General features: G+C 33.9%; 3 protein-coding genes across 3 annotated transcripts; 1 reads left to right on the top strand and 2 right to left on the bottom strand.

Annotated features, from left to right (window-relative positions):
* Positions 1-1,412: 1,412 nt before the first annotated feature.
* Positions 1,413-10,710, bottom strand: HELRODRAFT_102359 (hypothetical protein). The gene is made up of 15 exons (XM_009026848.1): positions 10,678-10,710; positions 9,699-9,842; positions 9,055-9,205; positions 8,319-8,419; positions 7,178-7,292; positions 6,770-6,881; positions 6,282-6,380; positions 5,735-5,829; positions 5,271-5,309; positions 4,577-4,647; positions 3,665-4,106; positions 3,289-3,323; positions 2,684-2,764; positions 1,764-1,878; positions 1,413-1,432 (listed from the first exon to the last, which is right to left on the bottom strand). Exons 2-11 carry the CDS (start codon positions 9,798-9,800, stop codon positions 4,008-4,010), a joined length of 984 nt encoding a protein of 327 aa, XP_009025096.1. The 5' UTR covers positions 9,801-9,842; positions 10,678-10,710; the 3' UTR covers positions 1,413-1,432; positions 1,764-1,878; positions 2,684-2,764; positions 3,289-3,323; positions 3,665-4,007.
* Positions 10,711-11,050: 340 nt separating this feature from the next.
* Positions 11,051-13,168, top strand: HELRODRAFT_178781 (hypothetical protein; the record flags this gene model as incomplete). Its single annotated transcript, XM_009026847.1, has 3 exons — positions 11,051-11,063; positions 11,411-11,483; positions 12,286-13,168. The coding sequence occupies 3 exons, from the start codon at positions 11,051-11,053 to the stop codon at positions 13,166-13,168; spliced, it is 969 nt and encodes a 322-aa protein (XP_009025095.1).
* Positions 13,169-13,425: 257 nt separating this feature from the next.
* HELRODRAFT_178780 (hypothetical protein) lies at positions 13,426-17,013 on the bottom strand (the record flags this gene model as incomplete). Its single annotated transcript, XM_009026846.1, has 5 exons — positions 13,426-13,567; positions 14,416-14,456; positions 15,791-15,843; positions 16,226-16,387; positions 16,935-17,013. The coding sequence occupies 5 exons, from the start codon at positions 17,011-17,013 to the stop codon at positions 13,426-13,428; spliced, it is 477 nt and encodes a 158-aa protein (XP_009025094.1).
* Positions 17,014-17,365: the final 352 nt, after the last annotated feature.

The following is a 17,365-nucleotide window of genomic DNA, read 5'->3' as shown; positions in this document are numbered from 1 at the left end:
GATCTTGTCTCTTTAATCAAATTTTTTAAAACGTATAGATCTGCTAAAAATAAATTATGAAAATTGTTTTCAACTAAATTATATTTTTCCTAACCTAGGTTAGGAAATAAGATTTATGATAGATTTCTACAACGTGTATAAAATAATTTTGTACCTGTTGATGAACTTGTCTTTGGACCACAAGTACTCCCTGCCAGATGGTTGGTCGGTCAATTTTATGCTCACCTGGTTTGAAATGTATTGTGTGTTTATGCTTAGGCAAGTGAAAGATATGGCCTGATCGTACATGTCAGAAGCTAATAATTTTATTGATGTTTGTTAACCAATTGATAAATGTTTGTGGAATACATTCAATGGCAGGTTTCAACGCATACATCTGCATGAACATCATCTTAATTAAATCTAAAGTAACAAACATCGGCATCATCCTCTCTTACTTCAGTTCTTCCTCTCTCCAAACCTCTTGCTTCCGGTGAGATGAGTATGATGGAGAGTTCAACATTTTTGTCCATGTCACGTGCCATGGCGTTCGCTGATTGGACAAGGGCAAGTGTGCTGATAAGTTCAGCCTTCAGTAGAGGTTCTTCTGTAGAATGTTGTAGGTAGTTGTTAAAAAAGGTAATTGAGCTTTTGTTTTAAGAGAAAACACAATCTGTAAAAATTTTTAACTATTAAAATTTTTTTTCACAAAAAAGTTATGTGGAAAAAAAGCTCCAACTAGAACAAATATCGATTTAAGGACTTTTTATGAAAGGAACAAATGAACAGTGCCAACAACACCAGACCACGGATGACCTTCACAAGAATTCAGCCAGGAGGAATATTTGAAGATTTCTTCCTGCGCCTCTTCGTAGCTCATCAAACTTTTGTCTGAAGTTTTGAACATCCTCTCTTCATCGGCATTCAAATTTCGGTAATCACAATACAAGAAAAAGTTGCTGGAACCAAACCTCAACCTAAGCATTGAAACAGGGTCTATTGCCAATTTTTGTTTGCCAGGATAATAAATAGGAACAATTTTTGATACAGAAAATGAAAATCCTTTTTAGAGATATTTGTCAGCGTTAAATTTATTTAGCTTATAAATTTTAGCAAGTTTAATATTGTTGTTGCTCGCTTGAAATATTTCCAAATGACCTTCAAAAACTTTTCAAAACAATTAAAATCAACAAAAATAACAACCGATCCCCGTGTTTCAACTTGGTTCCTTCCAGCACCTCCCTTCCGTTGTGAAGTACCACTCCCAACTTCGGGACTACATACAAATCTTTGCCGGAATCACTTTCTGCATCCTTGTTACTGTTGCTCTTCCTTTTATGGTCACGCTGGTATGCAGATGACGTCAGGACCAGAGCGTGCATGTTGACGATGCCAGGTCCATACAACACCACATCCACCTTTTCCTTCCTTCCGTTCCCGACGCTGTTCACGTCTGCGAGAGTTGTTCTTACTATTATTAGTAGTATTAGTAGGTTGATTGTGTGAAGATGGTCGGGTGAAATCAAATCTGGATTTATAGCGGGTGGAACTGTTTCAAAATATGCGTAAAATGAGCTTAGATTTTATTATTTTTTTAATGTTTTTTAAGTCTAATCCAACCGACGATTTTATTAAAAGATTTGCTCTCAATTAAATCATCAAAAAAAATAAGAAGCAGTGTTTTGGGTTTTTTTTTACAATTGCGAGAAAGTGAAAACAATTTCTGGCAAACTCACCTCAATTCCAATCATACAAACACAAAATCTAAAACTCAGTTGCATGACCTTTTTCGAAGAAGAAGAAAATTTTTCCGCAGAGGGCTGGATCCTGGTTGAGGTTGCTGATGTAGCAGTGATGTTTCCTCCTCTGCACCATCAACTCATCCTCCTCTTTCATCCCCTGTGTGATAAAAAGATAAGGAATGACTCAACTTAAACAAAAAGTATTCTAAAATTTTGTAATTTCTTAAGAAGGGGCAACAATTATGGTATCGAAAATTATTTATCTAATGAGACTTTTATAAAAATTGGAAAAACCTAATTTTGGCTCATTCATTATTTTTTCGCCGGATTATGCAGCCCTTTTTTTATGTCGCAATTGACAAAATTTGAAATGTATTTACGCAGATAAATCTGGTAAGTAATCGTTTGTGGTGTGAAATCAACAAACAGTCCAAAAGTTGTAAACTTCTTTCGGCATTTAAGAGACCAACGACAGGTTTGTATTGATATCTACTCCGCAATATTTGGATGACCATTTTTTAGGTTTCTTGAGATGGTGCTTTTGTTTATTAGAGTTTAACGAAACATTTTAATCGAATTGGTAGTCACTAATGTTAAGAACCAGCGTTGTCATCGTCATCATTATTACATATTTCATGTATCAAAATTATTCAATAGAGTAGCCAGGGTGAAAGTTTCTGTAGACAACAGAATTCTTATCACCATCATCATTTTTCTATTTCAAATTTTATTTGACATTCAGGCAATCAAGAGGTTAAAAATAAACTTGTCCTGACTCCCTTAAATAGATTTATTAATAAGAAACTGAATGATTGTTAAAGAATCTGAATAGTCTTCATCATCATCATCATCATCATCGTCATCATCATCATCACCACCACCTTCATCATCATCATCGTCATCATCATCATCATCATCACCACCACCACCTTCATCATCATCATCGTCATCATCATCACCACCTTAAGTTGCATCTCAGCCTCCTTCAGCTGCTCCTCATAAGCTGCCTGCATGTTTCTCATCTGCTGTTTGTACTTGTCGATCTGCTTGTTTATTGTTATTATTATTATTGTTATTATTGTTATTATTATTTAAAAGTCGTATATTTTATATTTAAATTTTAATTATTTTGTATCTTAGCTCATTCATATTTTCTTCAAATGTCTTTCATTTCATTTTATCTGATGCTCCAATAAAAGTATTTCTATTATTATTATTATTATTATCATTAATATTATTATTACTACTAAAAAACTGATTGACCTATTTCATTAACGGACAAACTAATAAACTCAGTTATTAAATCGTCGTTTGTCATTTTTTGCGATAGAAACACTGTATAGCCAGTTTTAGATAGACTACCTCGGGCACTTATCCTAGAAAAATGGCCATTGTGGTTTTATTGTACTGTACAATGAATTCAATTTTAATTTTTATTCCATTTCATTTATTGATTTAAAAATTTGTTTTGGCTGTGATGGAAGAGTTTTCAATATGATAATTATTATTATTGTTGTTATTATTATTATTATTGTTATTACTGTTATTGAAATGAATTTGATGTAACCTCCTGCAATTGCTTGTTCTTCATGGCTTTCAATTCTGAAAATATCCGGTTTGAATGAATTTTTTGAAAAATTAAATGAACGTCAGATCTGATCAGACTAATAATAATAATAATAAAAACAACAATAATGATAATAATAATAATAGTAATAATAATAATACTGCTGACGTCATTGCTCCCAAGTAAAACTTATAGGGCGATTTTCAGTCTGAAATTGCCTAACAATAAATGTTGGCCAGTTAGCGACACCGCTCGACGCGACAACCACACGACAACACACGCCAACTACACAATACGACAACCTCACGCCAACCGCACCACAACCACACCACACGGCAACCACACCACAACCACACCACACAACCACACGACGTACCATCAGCATTGTAGTGCGGCCCTTTCATGTTCTTGTAGGATTCAAAATCTTTCAGCAGCATCTCCTTCTCAGCTATCAAGTTCTCAATCATCGCCCTTGTAGACATCTGGTTTATCGTTGCTTTCGTTTTTATTTCTTTCACTCTATCCGCTGATTTAATGTCATTGGTTAATTAGTTAAAATTCGACAAGTTTTTTTTGTTTCTGTTTTTGTTGGTATTAATTTTTATCAATTCAATAATAATAACATTTTAATATTAATCAGCTATTTATTGAACCTATGTGAGAAGCCTAACTACCAAGTCAGTATTTATACAAGTGTGTACCCGAATGTCTAATTAATCTTAATTAAAATTGATTATAAAGAAATTAATGAAACTGTGAACCATATCTGAGGGTTGATAATGTCTGTTCGTAGTTTTCGGCATCTGGACTGATGGTAGCTAGCTGATCAGTTGTTGGTCAGATGGTTGGATGGTTAGTTGGTTGATTGGTTGGTTGATTTGTTGGTTGGTTGATTGATGGTTGGTTGGATGGTTAGTCGGTTGATTGGTTGGTTGACTGGTTGATTGGTTGGTTGGTTGATTGAATGATCAGTTGGCTGGTTGATTGGTTGGTTGGATGGTTAGTTGGTTGATTGGTTGGTTGATTGGTTGGTTGGTTGGTTGAATGATCAGTGAATTGGTTGATTGGTTGGTTGGTTGGTTGGATGGTCAGTTGGTTGGTTGATTGGTTTGGTGGTTGGTTTGTAGTTTTTTTAGTTGGTCATTTGATAAATAATTAAATGATTGATTCATTGAATATGTGAATGAATGAATAAATGAATGAATGGTTGTGCTTGAAACAAATAACTAAATGAATAGTCATCGAGTAATTGATACAAAAACAATAAACAAAAAACTTTTCATACAACCATAACAGTTCTGCTGTTTCCTCCAAGCGTGTTCTTCAGCAGCTGTGTTAGCACGGAATCTCTGTACCGAACTTCAAATGAAATAGTCATGCATTACGTCATTACGCGTTGACCTGGTTCGAACGCAGGCTCAATCAACATGTAATAGTCAGTATGGGAGAGAGTCGGAATTTTTTTAGATATTTAGTTGAATATTTTTCCTAAGACTGCGTCTCCATGGTAATTAATCATTTTTGTGTTTGTTGTGGAGAGATGTGTGTTGTGTGTGTGTGTGTTGTGTGTGTGTGTGTTGTGTGTGTGTGTGTTGTGTGTGTGTGTGTTGTGTGTGTGTGTGTTGTGTGTGTGTGTGTGTGTTACAAGTTTTGAGATTCAACAGTCTAACTGTTATTCTGCTAGTTAGTGCCACAAGCGTTTATTGAGGCTTAGTTAAGAAAATAAAATGTTTGTTTAGTTAAGCTGATGCCTGCCTTTTCTGTGAAACTCTGTGATTTATGTTTGTGTAACTGTGTATGTATGACGTCGCCTTCTAAAAATATAGTGAGTGATGATTATTTTCAGTTTCATTTAGACGTACAATATATTCAAGTTAGTCACGTTACAGAATGTTACAGGAAGGGAAAATTTATTTAATGAAAAATGTATTCAATATCATTAACTGACTTCAAATTTTAAAGTAGAAAATGAAAAATCTAACCGGCGATTTTTTTCTTCTTCGTCGTCAGTTCAACGAGATCTTCAATAAAAAGCGTTAAAAAAATCAAATAACTTCATTATTCACTTATTTATCCGATATTGTCGACAATAAATAATATTTGGTCACCGAGTTAGCTCAGTTGGTAAAAGCGCCATGACTCGCGCCGTTGTTACTCGATGGCATGGTTCAAATACATCCTGCGCGTGTGATGCGGTGCTTACGTAATGCGTATGTACGTCATGTGGTGTGGTGTGGTGTTGGTAGTACATCCTTTGTGGCGCAAGAGTTTAATTATAATTATAGGTGATGGTGCTGATGGAGTTCGTGATGACGATGCTCTGTGCAGTGGATTAGAATTTCTGTGCATTCGAACACGACAACTGCAACACATAAGACCGGTAACTTACCACTACCCCACTATGAAAATAGTTTTAGATTAGCATTATAATATTATAAGTAGTAACCGTGAATGACGTTTCCTAGGGTGGCCAGTGATTGGTTGATATTTTTAGACTCTTTGAATCGATCGCCTGTTGTTTCCGTCTGCTTCTGTCGTTCACTTGCAAGAGTGGCGGATGGTTGGAAAAATGGATGAATTGATGGATGGACGAATGGATGGACGGACGGATGGATAAATTGATGGATGAGTGATTGGATAAATAAATGTACCGATGAATGAAAGTAAAGATGGATGGAAGAGAATGAATGAATGAATAAACATAGAGATAGTTTGATAATGATAGTTTGAATCTAAATTTTCAATAATTTAGTAACGTTGAGTCGAATAAATATAAATATGTGAATTAGCTATGAATGTTTGTCCTCACTTTAAAGATTTATAACAATTACGTTTCTTTTAGCGTCGGTTTATTTTTCAAACTGTACTTGCTTTCAAAACATTGGCGAGTAGTGAAGTGTGATATAAAGAGGTTTGTAGTGGCTGATGGAGTTTAAAATGATAAAAAAAATAGTGAATAATGAACGCGAATTTTACTAAATTTGAAATCTAACCTGCCGGCTAGATCCACTAGACTGATATCTGAGCGCAGAGTTTTCTTCGTCCTCAAGAAGTTTTGGGTCAGCTGGATCGTTGTGATGGTGTGTGCACGACTGTTGAGGAGTGTGTCATGGAGTGTTTGTTGTGTTTTTGGTAGCTAAGAGTGTCTTTTTGTTTGTTAGTTAGTTAGTTAGTTTGTTAGTTTGTTTGTTTGTTTGAAAAGTTCACGAGGAAGTTTGTTTGAGAAAATTTTTTAAGACGGTTTTTTTTTGTTTTGGTGTCACGTTCGAAATCGGAAATTGTTCTATCTTCATTTCTTCATGTCGATTCGTGGCTTGATTTCATCGTTTTTCCGTGATGTCAACGTCATGATTGAAATTGTTACTAAGTCACCACCACCGCCACCATCTTAATCATCACCACCACCACCCCCATAAATCATCATCATCACCACCACCATCATCATTATCATCATCGTCATCATTGTCATCATCATCACAACCTGCTGGCGTCATTCATTTTTGTAGCGGCAATGGTCCTCATCTTGTTTCCTTCCTCGATCCATCTCTCCATCTCCGCGTAACACGTCACCACCACTACTGTCAAGTTCTCCACTGTCAATCGTCATCAGCACCATCGTCATCATCATCATCATCATCATCATTATTTTCATCATCCTCACCATCATCATCATCACCCTCATCATCATCATCATCATCATCATCATCATCATCATCATCATCATCATCATCATCATCATCATCCTCACCCTCATCATCGTCATCATCATCACCATCATTACCATCATCATCATTTTCATCATCCTCACCATCATCATCAAAAGCACCATCATCATCATTATGACCAAAACCATCACCATCATTATCATCGCCATGACAACTTTACTGACCAAAAAATCCTTTGTTCCTGTCCTCTCTGACTTTGAGGTACCTATCAGTGGACTGGTCAGTGGAGAGCAAGTCATACACGCGTTCGTTGTAGATCTCCAACATGCTCATCTTCACCTGTTGGTCATTCATTCATTCATTCATTCATTCATTCATTCATTCATTCATTCATTCATTCATTCATTCATTCATTCATTCATTCATTCATTCATTCATTCATTCATTCCTTCATTCATTCATTCATTCATTCATTCATTCATTCACTCACTAACTCACTCACTCATTCACTCACTCATTCACTCATTCATTCATTCATTCATCCATCCATTCATTTATTCATTCATTCGTTTGTTAGAGTTGCCTTAAGAATAGTGTTGACATGCGTTAAGCCGTAGGTATGACTTGTACTGGTTTTGAAAAGAATTAAAACAATCAGCAGTCCCAAGAGAATTTTTTAAACCACTACCCAGCATTCACCACAACGACGCAAAAATTTTGGGGATTTCAGTACGTGCGGTTCCAACAGGCAAGTCAAATCATGATTTGACGATTGAAATATGAATCAAAAAATGAGTGTGCAGCTATATAGACTGGCGGTAAAAGTCATTGGTCAGTATCCATATAGTGACATTTCCGAAATGGAAGTGCACTTGAAAGTTGCCTGGTCCTACTCGTAGCAACCGGGTTTGATTTCAGTGATACCCGTCACAAAACTATCCAACTTTGCTGCTTTTTTAAATACAAAGTTGGAGAACAAAAATTAATTACCTCCGAAAAAATTTTCAAAGAGACATTTTTATTTCCATGTACTAAAACTGGAAAATCTTGTTTCGGTAAATGGCATAACATTTTATGTTGCCAAAAATCACGTAGACCTATTTATGTTTCTGAAAGGAATCTTTTGCGTTTGAAGTTTTGAATAGTTTGTCAGTCGACCGATACCTTACAGCAGCGTTAAAGCAGTAGAAATATCTCCACACACATTTCATTGATTGAACATTCGACTAGAAGTGAACAAAACATCAACAACTGAATGAATACATGATTGTATTGTCATTGATTGCATCAACTTTCAAGGCAAGATTAAATGGCACAGCGGTATGTAATTAATACACGTGCATCTTTGTAAACCTCAATGATGACGTCTGTATTGGCATCATCACATTCACTCCCAGCAGCGTTCTTCAAATTGTTTCTGTTTTGAATTTGTTTGAATAACTCCTCGCAACAATTCGGAATTAAACCTGACACCGGACAAATTATTATTAAATAATTATATAAATAAATTATATAAATAAATTATATAATTAAATTAGATAAAAAAATAAATATATATCGATATTCAAAATTAGATATGTAGTAATAAAAGGTATTTTATGTCACAAATTCTCCGTTCAATTCTTCACCACTGAATTCCCCACTTTCTACTAACATGGCTTGAAAGTATGGAATAATTTTTTGGGAAAAATAAATGATTAACAAGCGTCTGGTCTTACCGCTGCAGTGACTGGGTTCGAATACAAAGAGATCCCCGAGTATGCACCGAGTATGATGCGCGGTTTTCACCTTTAATCTTTATGCATTATCTGAATACTTTGTTGTAGATTGTTTATTCTAAATTAGTCAATTTTTGGGGCGTTTTTAAAGAAAATTTTCAAAATATCATGACAAAAACATTTTATAGATAGCCGAAACGATAGCTTGTTTTATCATATTTTACGGTTATTATTTATTTATTGATAATTCATGTCGTTTTATATATTTTTTTAAATTATACAAAATTTTTTATGAAGTTTTCTCTTTAATTTTAACTATTATAATTACGAAAAGTATAAATAAAATGTGAAATAAAAAAAAAGTTAGCGAAAAATCCACAAACCCTTGTTAACTCCATGACCCATCACGGAGTAAGATTTCCCACTCCCAGTTTGTCCGTATGCAAAGAGGGAGCTGTTGTATCCCAGCCAGGCATTTTGCAGGATGTCAGAGCCGAGATCATTAAATATGAGGGACTGTGTAGCGATGTATTGCTTGGTTAATATTTTTGTTGCTACCGTTGTTGTTGTATTCTGTTATCGTAACAACACTACTACTACTACTGCTGCTACTACTACTATTACTATTACTTCTACTACTACTATTACTTCTACTACTACCACTAATACTGCTACTACTACTACTAATACTACTAATACTACTATTACAACAACAACAACAAAAACAACAACAACTACTACTTCTACTACTACTACTACTAACTACTACTACTACTACTACTACTACTACTACTACTACTACTACTACTACTACTACTACTGCTAATTGTTTTTTTTTGTCAGAAATAATACAAACTAAAAAAAACGCATTTGAAAAAATTTTGAAATGTATTCATTACCAGACGGGCCGTGGAGTATTTATCTTTAAAATAAAAAGGCGACAATAGCTAAAATGTGAAGTACTTACTTGACTTGCATAAGCCGAATTATCATTCGCCTTCTCCAGGTAGCCATCTTGGTCGGCCACGAATCCATCGTGTGACCAGTAGGAGAAATCGAACTGGAATGATTTGACGGAGTCGTCGTCGCTTCTTTGTGGATGTTGGATGAATGTCGTCCGTCGGCCCATGGACACTATCAATGTGGCTTTCCTCTTCCATTCTCTGTTGTTCTGTTTGGGTGGGTGTATTTGTAGAGAGTGTGGTGTGGTGCAGTGGCGGATCTAGACAACTTTGATTGGGAGGGGGGAAAAAATTTTAAAAATGTTAAAAGGGGCAACATTGGTTATCACGTTTAATTTTTGGCTGATTTTACATATAAAATGATCCTTTTTTGGCTTTTATTTAAAATAAAAACTGCTCACAACAAGAGGGCCAACATTTGTTGTGGTCTGGCCAAATCTAGGCTGACGGCTTCATTTGCTTGTCACGTAAATTTTTGATAGATTTTTTTCTGTTTTTCTGTTAAAGCAATGTTTTTTAAGGACTTGTAAAAAAAATCTGCTCCTCTTTGTAGATTCGCCGCTGTATGAGTTTCTTCATTTGCTAACAAAGTCACTTCCAATTATCAGTTATATAACAATTAAAACATGATGAATATTGATGAAATACTTTTTGTCTGAAAAGGAAGGATTATATGTAACGGTGACATTTTTAAACATTTTCATCTCTGATGTTTCTAATCTTGAATGTGTTGCTTTTATTTTATCTTATTTTTTGTTTACGCTGAAACAATTGTTGTAATTGTATTCAGTGCTGGTAATTTGAGCGAATGTTTAATAGTGCATTGGATATTGACGTTGGCTCTCTTTTAATGAGAATTTGTGTATGGAAATAAAATTTTTTAGGCAAAAATTCTATTTGTGATGTTGTGTGTGATATCTTGAATGCAACTTCACAACTGCCTGGTAACGTAAAGCTTAAATCTAGTCACAAATATTTTAACAAATTTTTGAACCGCTAAAAAATATGCTGCAAATTGTTAAAAACTGAAAAAAGATTACTAACAAAGGGTCGGACTCTAACAGCAACTTTTATGTTATTGCACTCCTCCATGCTAACTAACCAAACTACCCTAACTTCAACTTATCCAACCGTCAACTTGCAAAAAATGAACCAACCGCAAAAAGGCATCAGCAAATGTGACGTTACTTTCAAATGGTCTCTTGCTATATCAAATATAACACTCTATGTTACAATACAAGATGCCCATCCATGCACTGTTACTATTGCTATATAAGAAAGATTTGGTTATTATACAATTCATGTTTTACTATCTTTTGATGAAGTTAATAAATGTTTCTATACAAAAAATAAGGCTTTCAGGCATTCTTGAGTGTATTAATTATTAACACCCTTCAACTATATTGGCATCGATACAATGGGTTGCCATGGTAGGATGTTCTTCCAAAATACACTCACAAGATCACACGTCTGTACGATATACAACGTGCATGCGAACACACACACACACACACACACACATAACACTAATTTAAAGTATGCGTGCATACATACATACTAAATATACAATATCAACATTACGTACACAATAAAGATATACAATATACATCGAAACATGGATAGATACATACAACGTACAAACAAAACACACGTAAAGCACATATACAAAAGAAACATGCACACACACGCACACACACACAAACACAACCTGTAAAAAAGGAATATCACATGTAAATACAAACAACACAGACATTTGTCAAAAACCATTTTCGTCCAGGGCTTCCCGAAAAAGGAGCCTTCACAATGAAGATAAAAATACCCAAATCACGATGGTTTAGCAACTGTTACAAGTTTGTTTATACCGTCAATATACATATTTATTTGCAGTTTTTCCGAATATATCTGTGAAAAAACACGCCAACGGTTTTAAAACCTACTTCATTTTGTAAGGCATTTGTAAGGCACTGTTACTCCAGGACCACCATCGCCATACTTCGAAATCAACAGGGCCTGTGATTTTAAATGTGCTTGAATACGCATGTGTGTGCGACCCTCAGTTACAAAAGATATGCAACGAAATCCTTCTAACTCATACAAAACTTTGAATTCTGACAACTCAAGCAATCGACCAGCAGAACAATCGTTATTTTATTTTTTTGCTGGATAATATTTCAAAATCATCATAGAGTTATACACAAGGACGGATTATTTATTTCTTTGCCATGAATTATAGATGATGCCGATGTATAATGATGATTCTACACAACTAAGAGTCGCATAAACGTAAATCTATTATTAATTATTAATCAGGTGAATCGATGGATGAAAGAATAATTTGATGAACGGAAAATGATTTGAGGGGATTTTTGAATTATCGAAATAAAATTGTAAGTTATAAATAGTTAAAATGTAGATGCAAAAGTTTTTTAAAGCTGTTTTTATTAAGAAATAATAAAACTTCCAATTTGAAAATAAAAATATAATAAGAGTAAAATAATAAAATTGTTTAAATTTTGAAATTATTGTTCTTTGTTTGTTTTTTTAAACGTTTTGAATTATAACGTCCAAAGTTAATGAAATGTTGACAATAAAATTGTTTTACCTCGTTATAGCCTGCTGGATATCTATTTCAATAAATATTTTCCTTTTCAGCTCTAGATATATTTTTCGGTTTTATATATTTCACGATAATTATTACCCAGTCGTTTACAATAATTCGCTCTGTATTGAACACCTGTTGAAACAAAACATTGTCGAATACACCGAATTGAAGAGATTAAATTTCCAAATGCTCACATTGAAGTTTCCAGTGAATAAGGATACAAACTACATGAGAGACATCGATATGGGTATATGTTCTAGAAATGTTATGTACTTTTTGCCTAGAATGTACAAAGATGAATTGCTGACGTTAATTGAACTGTACAGGTTTTTCGTGCATGTAACGAAAAAATCGAACACCGAATTTTATATAAATGGAGGATCGCTGATTGGACAAGTTCGCCACAACAAACGACTCATTCCATGGGACGATGACATTGATGTCGTCATCTCAGAGGACAATCTTCAAATATGTTTAAAGGCCTTTCAAGACGAAGTTAAACTCTTGAAAAATTCTACCAAAAAACTTTTCAATTTAACTGAACCTCGGATGAACTACATCTCATTCGGAGTTTACAGAATTTCAAATTTTATAAATTTCACATCAAAAGTTCCAAGCCACACTTTTCCTTACATAGATGTTCTTATGTATTTAAAAGATGGAGGAAGAGTGGTTGATATGAGGGGTTCAACATTTCACCATACATACAAAGCTAATGTTATATTTCCTTTGGTGAGAGAGGAGTTTTTAGGCGAGGCTACTTACATTCCTCACAATTTAACTGGTTATTTTTTTAGAGATCTATCATTTAAGGAGTCATGTTCGACGAGGCAGCATTGTCACAAACTTGATAAAAATTTAAATACTCTTTATAAAGATATCACAAAAAATTGTAGTGATCTTGAATTGTTCCCGTTTTATAAAAATATTTAGTTCATATCTTTATTAATAAAATTTTGCAAATTTTGACAGATTTTGCAAATTTTATTGAAAATAACATATGTATTTACATATTCAAAATATGTAATATACTTTGAAATTTGTAAATGTTAGAGCTTGAAAAAATATAGAAAGATCACGAATAACAAATAATATTTATTGATAACAATTTGCATAAAAAATAAATGAGTGAAAATTGCCAAATAATTATCTAATCAATTTAAAAAAAATTAAAAACATCTAAAATTGAATCACCAGCTTCCGGTTAGTCTGGTGCCGTTTGGTATCCGTAAAGTTGGCTTGGCAACGTGTAGAGCATCATTTGCCACATTTTTACTCCCTTGTGATGTTTTGCTTGCGGTTCTGATCTTCACTTGACACCACTCCATTCTTCTGTGATGTCATTTATCAATCCAGTGACTCTGAATCTATATCTATTTATCCATCCATATACATGTCTCTGTCTCCCTCTTCTTTTAAACTTATTTTTATCTTTTTGTAAAAATTTATATCATATATACTAACCAGGTTAACCACAAGTGTTTACGTACTTAAAGATAGTAACTAACTTTTTTTAAGTTTAACGGCGTTTCAGCACAAAATGCGGCTATTTTTACGCCATTGGATCATCATTAGAAACTGATTATTTTGTTGTGACATCTCAAGGGGAGGCCTATTTACCAGCATACACCTTCTTATGGGTTGAAGCAGGGATATGCAAAGAACCTCAATTTTTTCAACTTTTAATTATTTTCAGTAATGTCTCCCCTTGCTCCAAACCACATAACTAGAATAATAGGACTAATCGATCTATCGGTCGGGCTATTTGTCGTGCTTGGATTGTTGGCTTACGAAATTGCATGGATTTTAACGAGCAAGCTAAATGAAATATTTACTTGATTTAATATGCTTAAAACATTGTAGTAATTCTATTTAATTTTAATAATGATTAATAGAATTTTGTATTAAATTATTTTTGTTAATTTGAATATAAAAATTGCTTTTGGTCCGGTGAAATCCGGTGGCTTACTGAAGCCGAAGGTTGGCTTAGTAGGATTGAACTATAGTCACCCTTTTTTTATACTATTCGATCATGTTAAAAATTGGTTTGCTTATGAAATAAACGGCCTAAATAAATCAAAATTGTTATTTGAACAACTATCTTCATTATATTCAATGAATATTTTACATTCTGCTGGTGCTCATAAGAAACTGGCTGCTGAAATCATACGTTGGCTTACAGCAGTGGCTTACAGGGTTTCATAGAACTCTTACGATAGCACTTTTTTTGTACATATAATGCTGTAAATAAATCAATATATTCATATCACAATTATTTTTTTCAGTATAAATATAGAAATTGCTTTTGTCAGGTGAAAAACAGTGGCTTACTGAAGCCGTAGGTTGGCTTAATCAGATTTTTTCTCATGTATACAATACTATGAGATAAATAAATCAAACAATCAAACAATCAGTCGGTCGGTCGGTCAGTCAGTCAGCCAGCCAGCCAGCCAGTCAGTCAATCAATCAATCAACCAACCGATCAATCAACCGATCAATCAATCAACTAAATTGAATGAACCAAATAAACAAAAATAAAAACAAAAATAAATAAAAAAAATTTGCAAGGCCTGTTCAAACTCGAACAAACAGTTAACCGTACAGATCTACAAACAATTTCGAGATTTTGGTAAAGAAAGAAAAACACAGTAGTTGCTTTTATTTGAATTCATTCAAAAATGAAAAGTGACGGTTAATTAAAATTTTAAAATGTCAATTTTTTTTTAAATTCGTATTTTAAATAAACAAATATAACAAAATATCGACCGATAAAAATAATTATTATCCATTTTTATTATTATTATCATACACACTCCTTAGAAGTTCTCGAAGGATAATAAACCACGTAACATGAACATTTAGTAAGAACAGTTCACAACATATCATAATGACTAAATCAACATACTAAACAGAAATAATTTATACATGCATATATACAAAGTAAATCAAGAAATATCCAAAAATTATATAACCAATTTAAAAAAAAACTAAAAACCAGTCAACATTTAATGAATAAATAAATAGACATTATTAAAAAGATTGTTCAAAAAGGTACAATTCAAGGCGACGACGAGAATGAAATGTTGTTTGTTTTGTTGGTGTGGTGTTGTGAAGCGAAAACAAACACATCACACAAAACTAGTAAGAAGTCGCAAGAATAATAGTCAGTCACCTACCTATAATAAAATTACTCTCAGGTCCCTAGCTTACTTATAAACATTGACTCAACTCACTTACCTACAAATTTGTATTTCTCGTTTTAGATGTTTCAAGTATTTTATTTTACATATTTTAGCGTTTTTATGTTACTTGAAGCTTTTTAACTAATGTTAAGCCCTAGCCTACCTACAATTGTTTAACTCATCTCAGTCCCTAACTTACCTATGAATTAAATTAAAGCCCGGTTCACGGTAAAGAAAATATAAAGTTGAAGAGAAACATAGCAACAACGACACCGAATGAATGGATGTTGTGTATGTATGTGTTGTATTGATGTGTGTGTATGTAAATGTGCGGGCGCGCACTCTCCAGAAACTTCACTCACTACCGACGAACCTCCATTGCACCGACCATCCGACACGCATCGATGGAATGAATTTGACCGGATACTGAAAAATAAATTGAAAAATAAATTAATTCACTAAAATAAAAAACAAGCAATTGGAAAAAATAGGCAACTTATCTTTTTGAGATAACACTCAATCTTTGTTCAAATTCGAGTACTTTCAAAGGTACAATGAGACAAAAACAAATTTACCTTTAACATTATCTTGATTTGTCATCGGAACGATCATCATGAAACCACCATCTGAAACGTGCTGACTCCCACCACTGCCCACCTCTCATCATTCTGTAAACAAAATTTTTTTATTTGCGTAGTAGTAAATGAATGTTAGAATCTGGGAAGCAAAAAAAATTAAATTATAAAATGAAAATAATGTCAAATAAATAAAGTTTTAAAATAATAAAGTAAAATGTAAAAAAACTTACCGTCGTCCATTCGACAAAGGCAGAATGTTGAATGCGGTCCGGTTCCTACGTTGTCCTCCAAAACTGGTGCCAGTCCTTCTCGAGATTGTTGTTGAAACACAGCCCGTGTTGATGGAGAAAAATAGAGAAAGAGTAGATTCTCATCAGAAAGCTTAGCGGTGCCTGCATCTCAAATTGCTTAATAAAAATAATCCTATCTACCTATTCAATTACCTTAACTAATCTATATTAAATTGTTAATGGTACGATATTCGAAAGTCCCCCTTCATTCTTCCTCCTTGCACAGAGGTTCACCGACAGCCAGGGCACCGGATAGAAAACTATTGCCGTGCGGATAGTAGACTATTGCCGTGCGGATAGTAAACCATTTGCCGTCCGGAAGCCGTGCGGGTAGTAGACTATGGCCGTGCCGCATGGTAAATCATTACCGTGCAGATAGTAAACCATTGCCGTCCGGATAGTAAACCATTGCCGGTACATCATCGAACGAACGCCTTCGAAACTTTCTGGTTGGCTGTTTGAATCTGCTATATTGCTTTTCATATAAACATATAATATAATATAATTTAATTATTTGTATACATGGATTTCAGTCACTTTATATATATATAATAAAAATTCATTATAAAAGCAACAGTAATCAGTGCTATATATGTAAGCACGCAGTTCAAATTTTTCGGGGAGAATTCAAAATTGTTTGAGACCACACCTTGCTTAACATCCAATTCCATGCCAAGCCAAGCTGAGCCAATATGCATAAATTCATTATAAAAAACAACAGTAGCCATTACTATATATGTAAGCACGCAGTTCAAATTTTTCTGGGAGAATTCAAAATAGTTTGAGACTACACCTTGCTTAACATTCGATTCCAAGCCGAGCCAAGCCAAGCTGAGCCAATATGCATAGATTTAAAAGCGCTTTTATGTTAATATTTTGCTCGCTATATTTATATATTTTATAAATTCATTATAAAAAACAACAGTAGCCATTACTATATATGTACGCACGCAGTTCAAATTTTTCGGGGAAAATTCAAAATAGTTTAAGATCACACCTTGCTTAACATCCGATTCCAAGCCGAGCCAAGCCAAGCTGAGCCAATATGGATAGATTTATAAGCGCTTTTATGTTAAAATT

Source organism: Helobdella robusta (genome assembly GCF_000326865.2).
Source record: "Helobdella robusta unplaced genomic scaffold HELROscaffold_49, whole genome shotgun sequence".
NCBI classification, from domain to species: domain Eukaryota; kingdom Metazoa; phylum Annelida; class Clitellata; order Rhynchobdellida; family Glossiphoniidae; genus Helobdella; species Helobdella robusta.
Note: the sequence above shows the minus strand (reverse complement) of the source record. Positions and strands in the feature narration are given on the sequence as shown.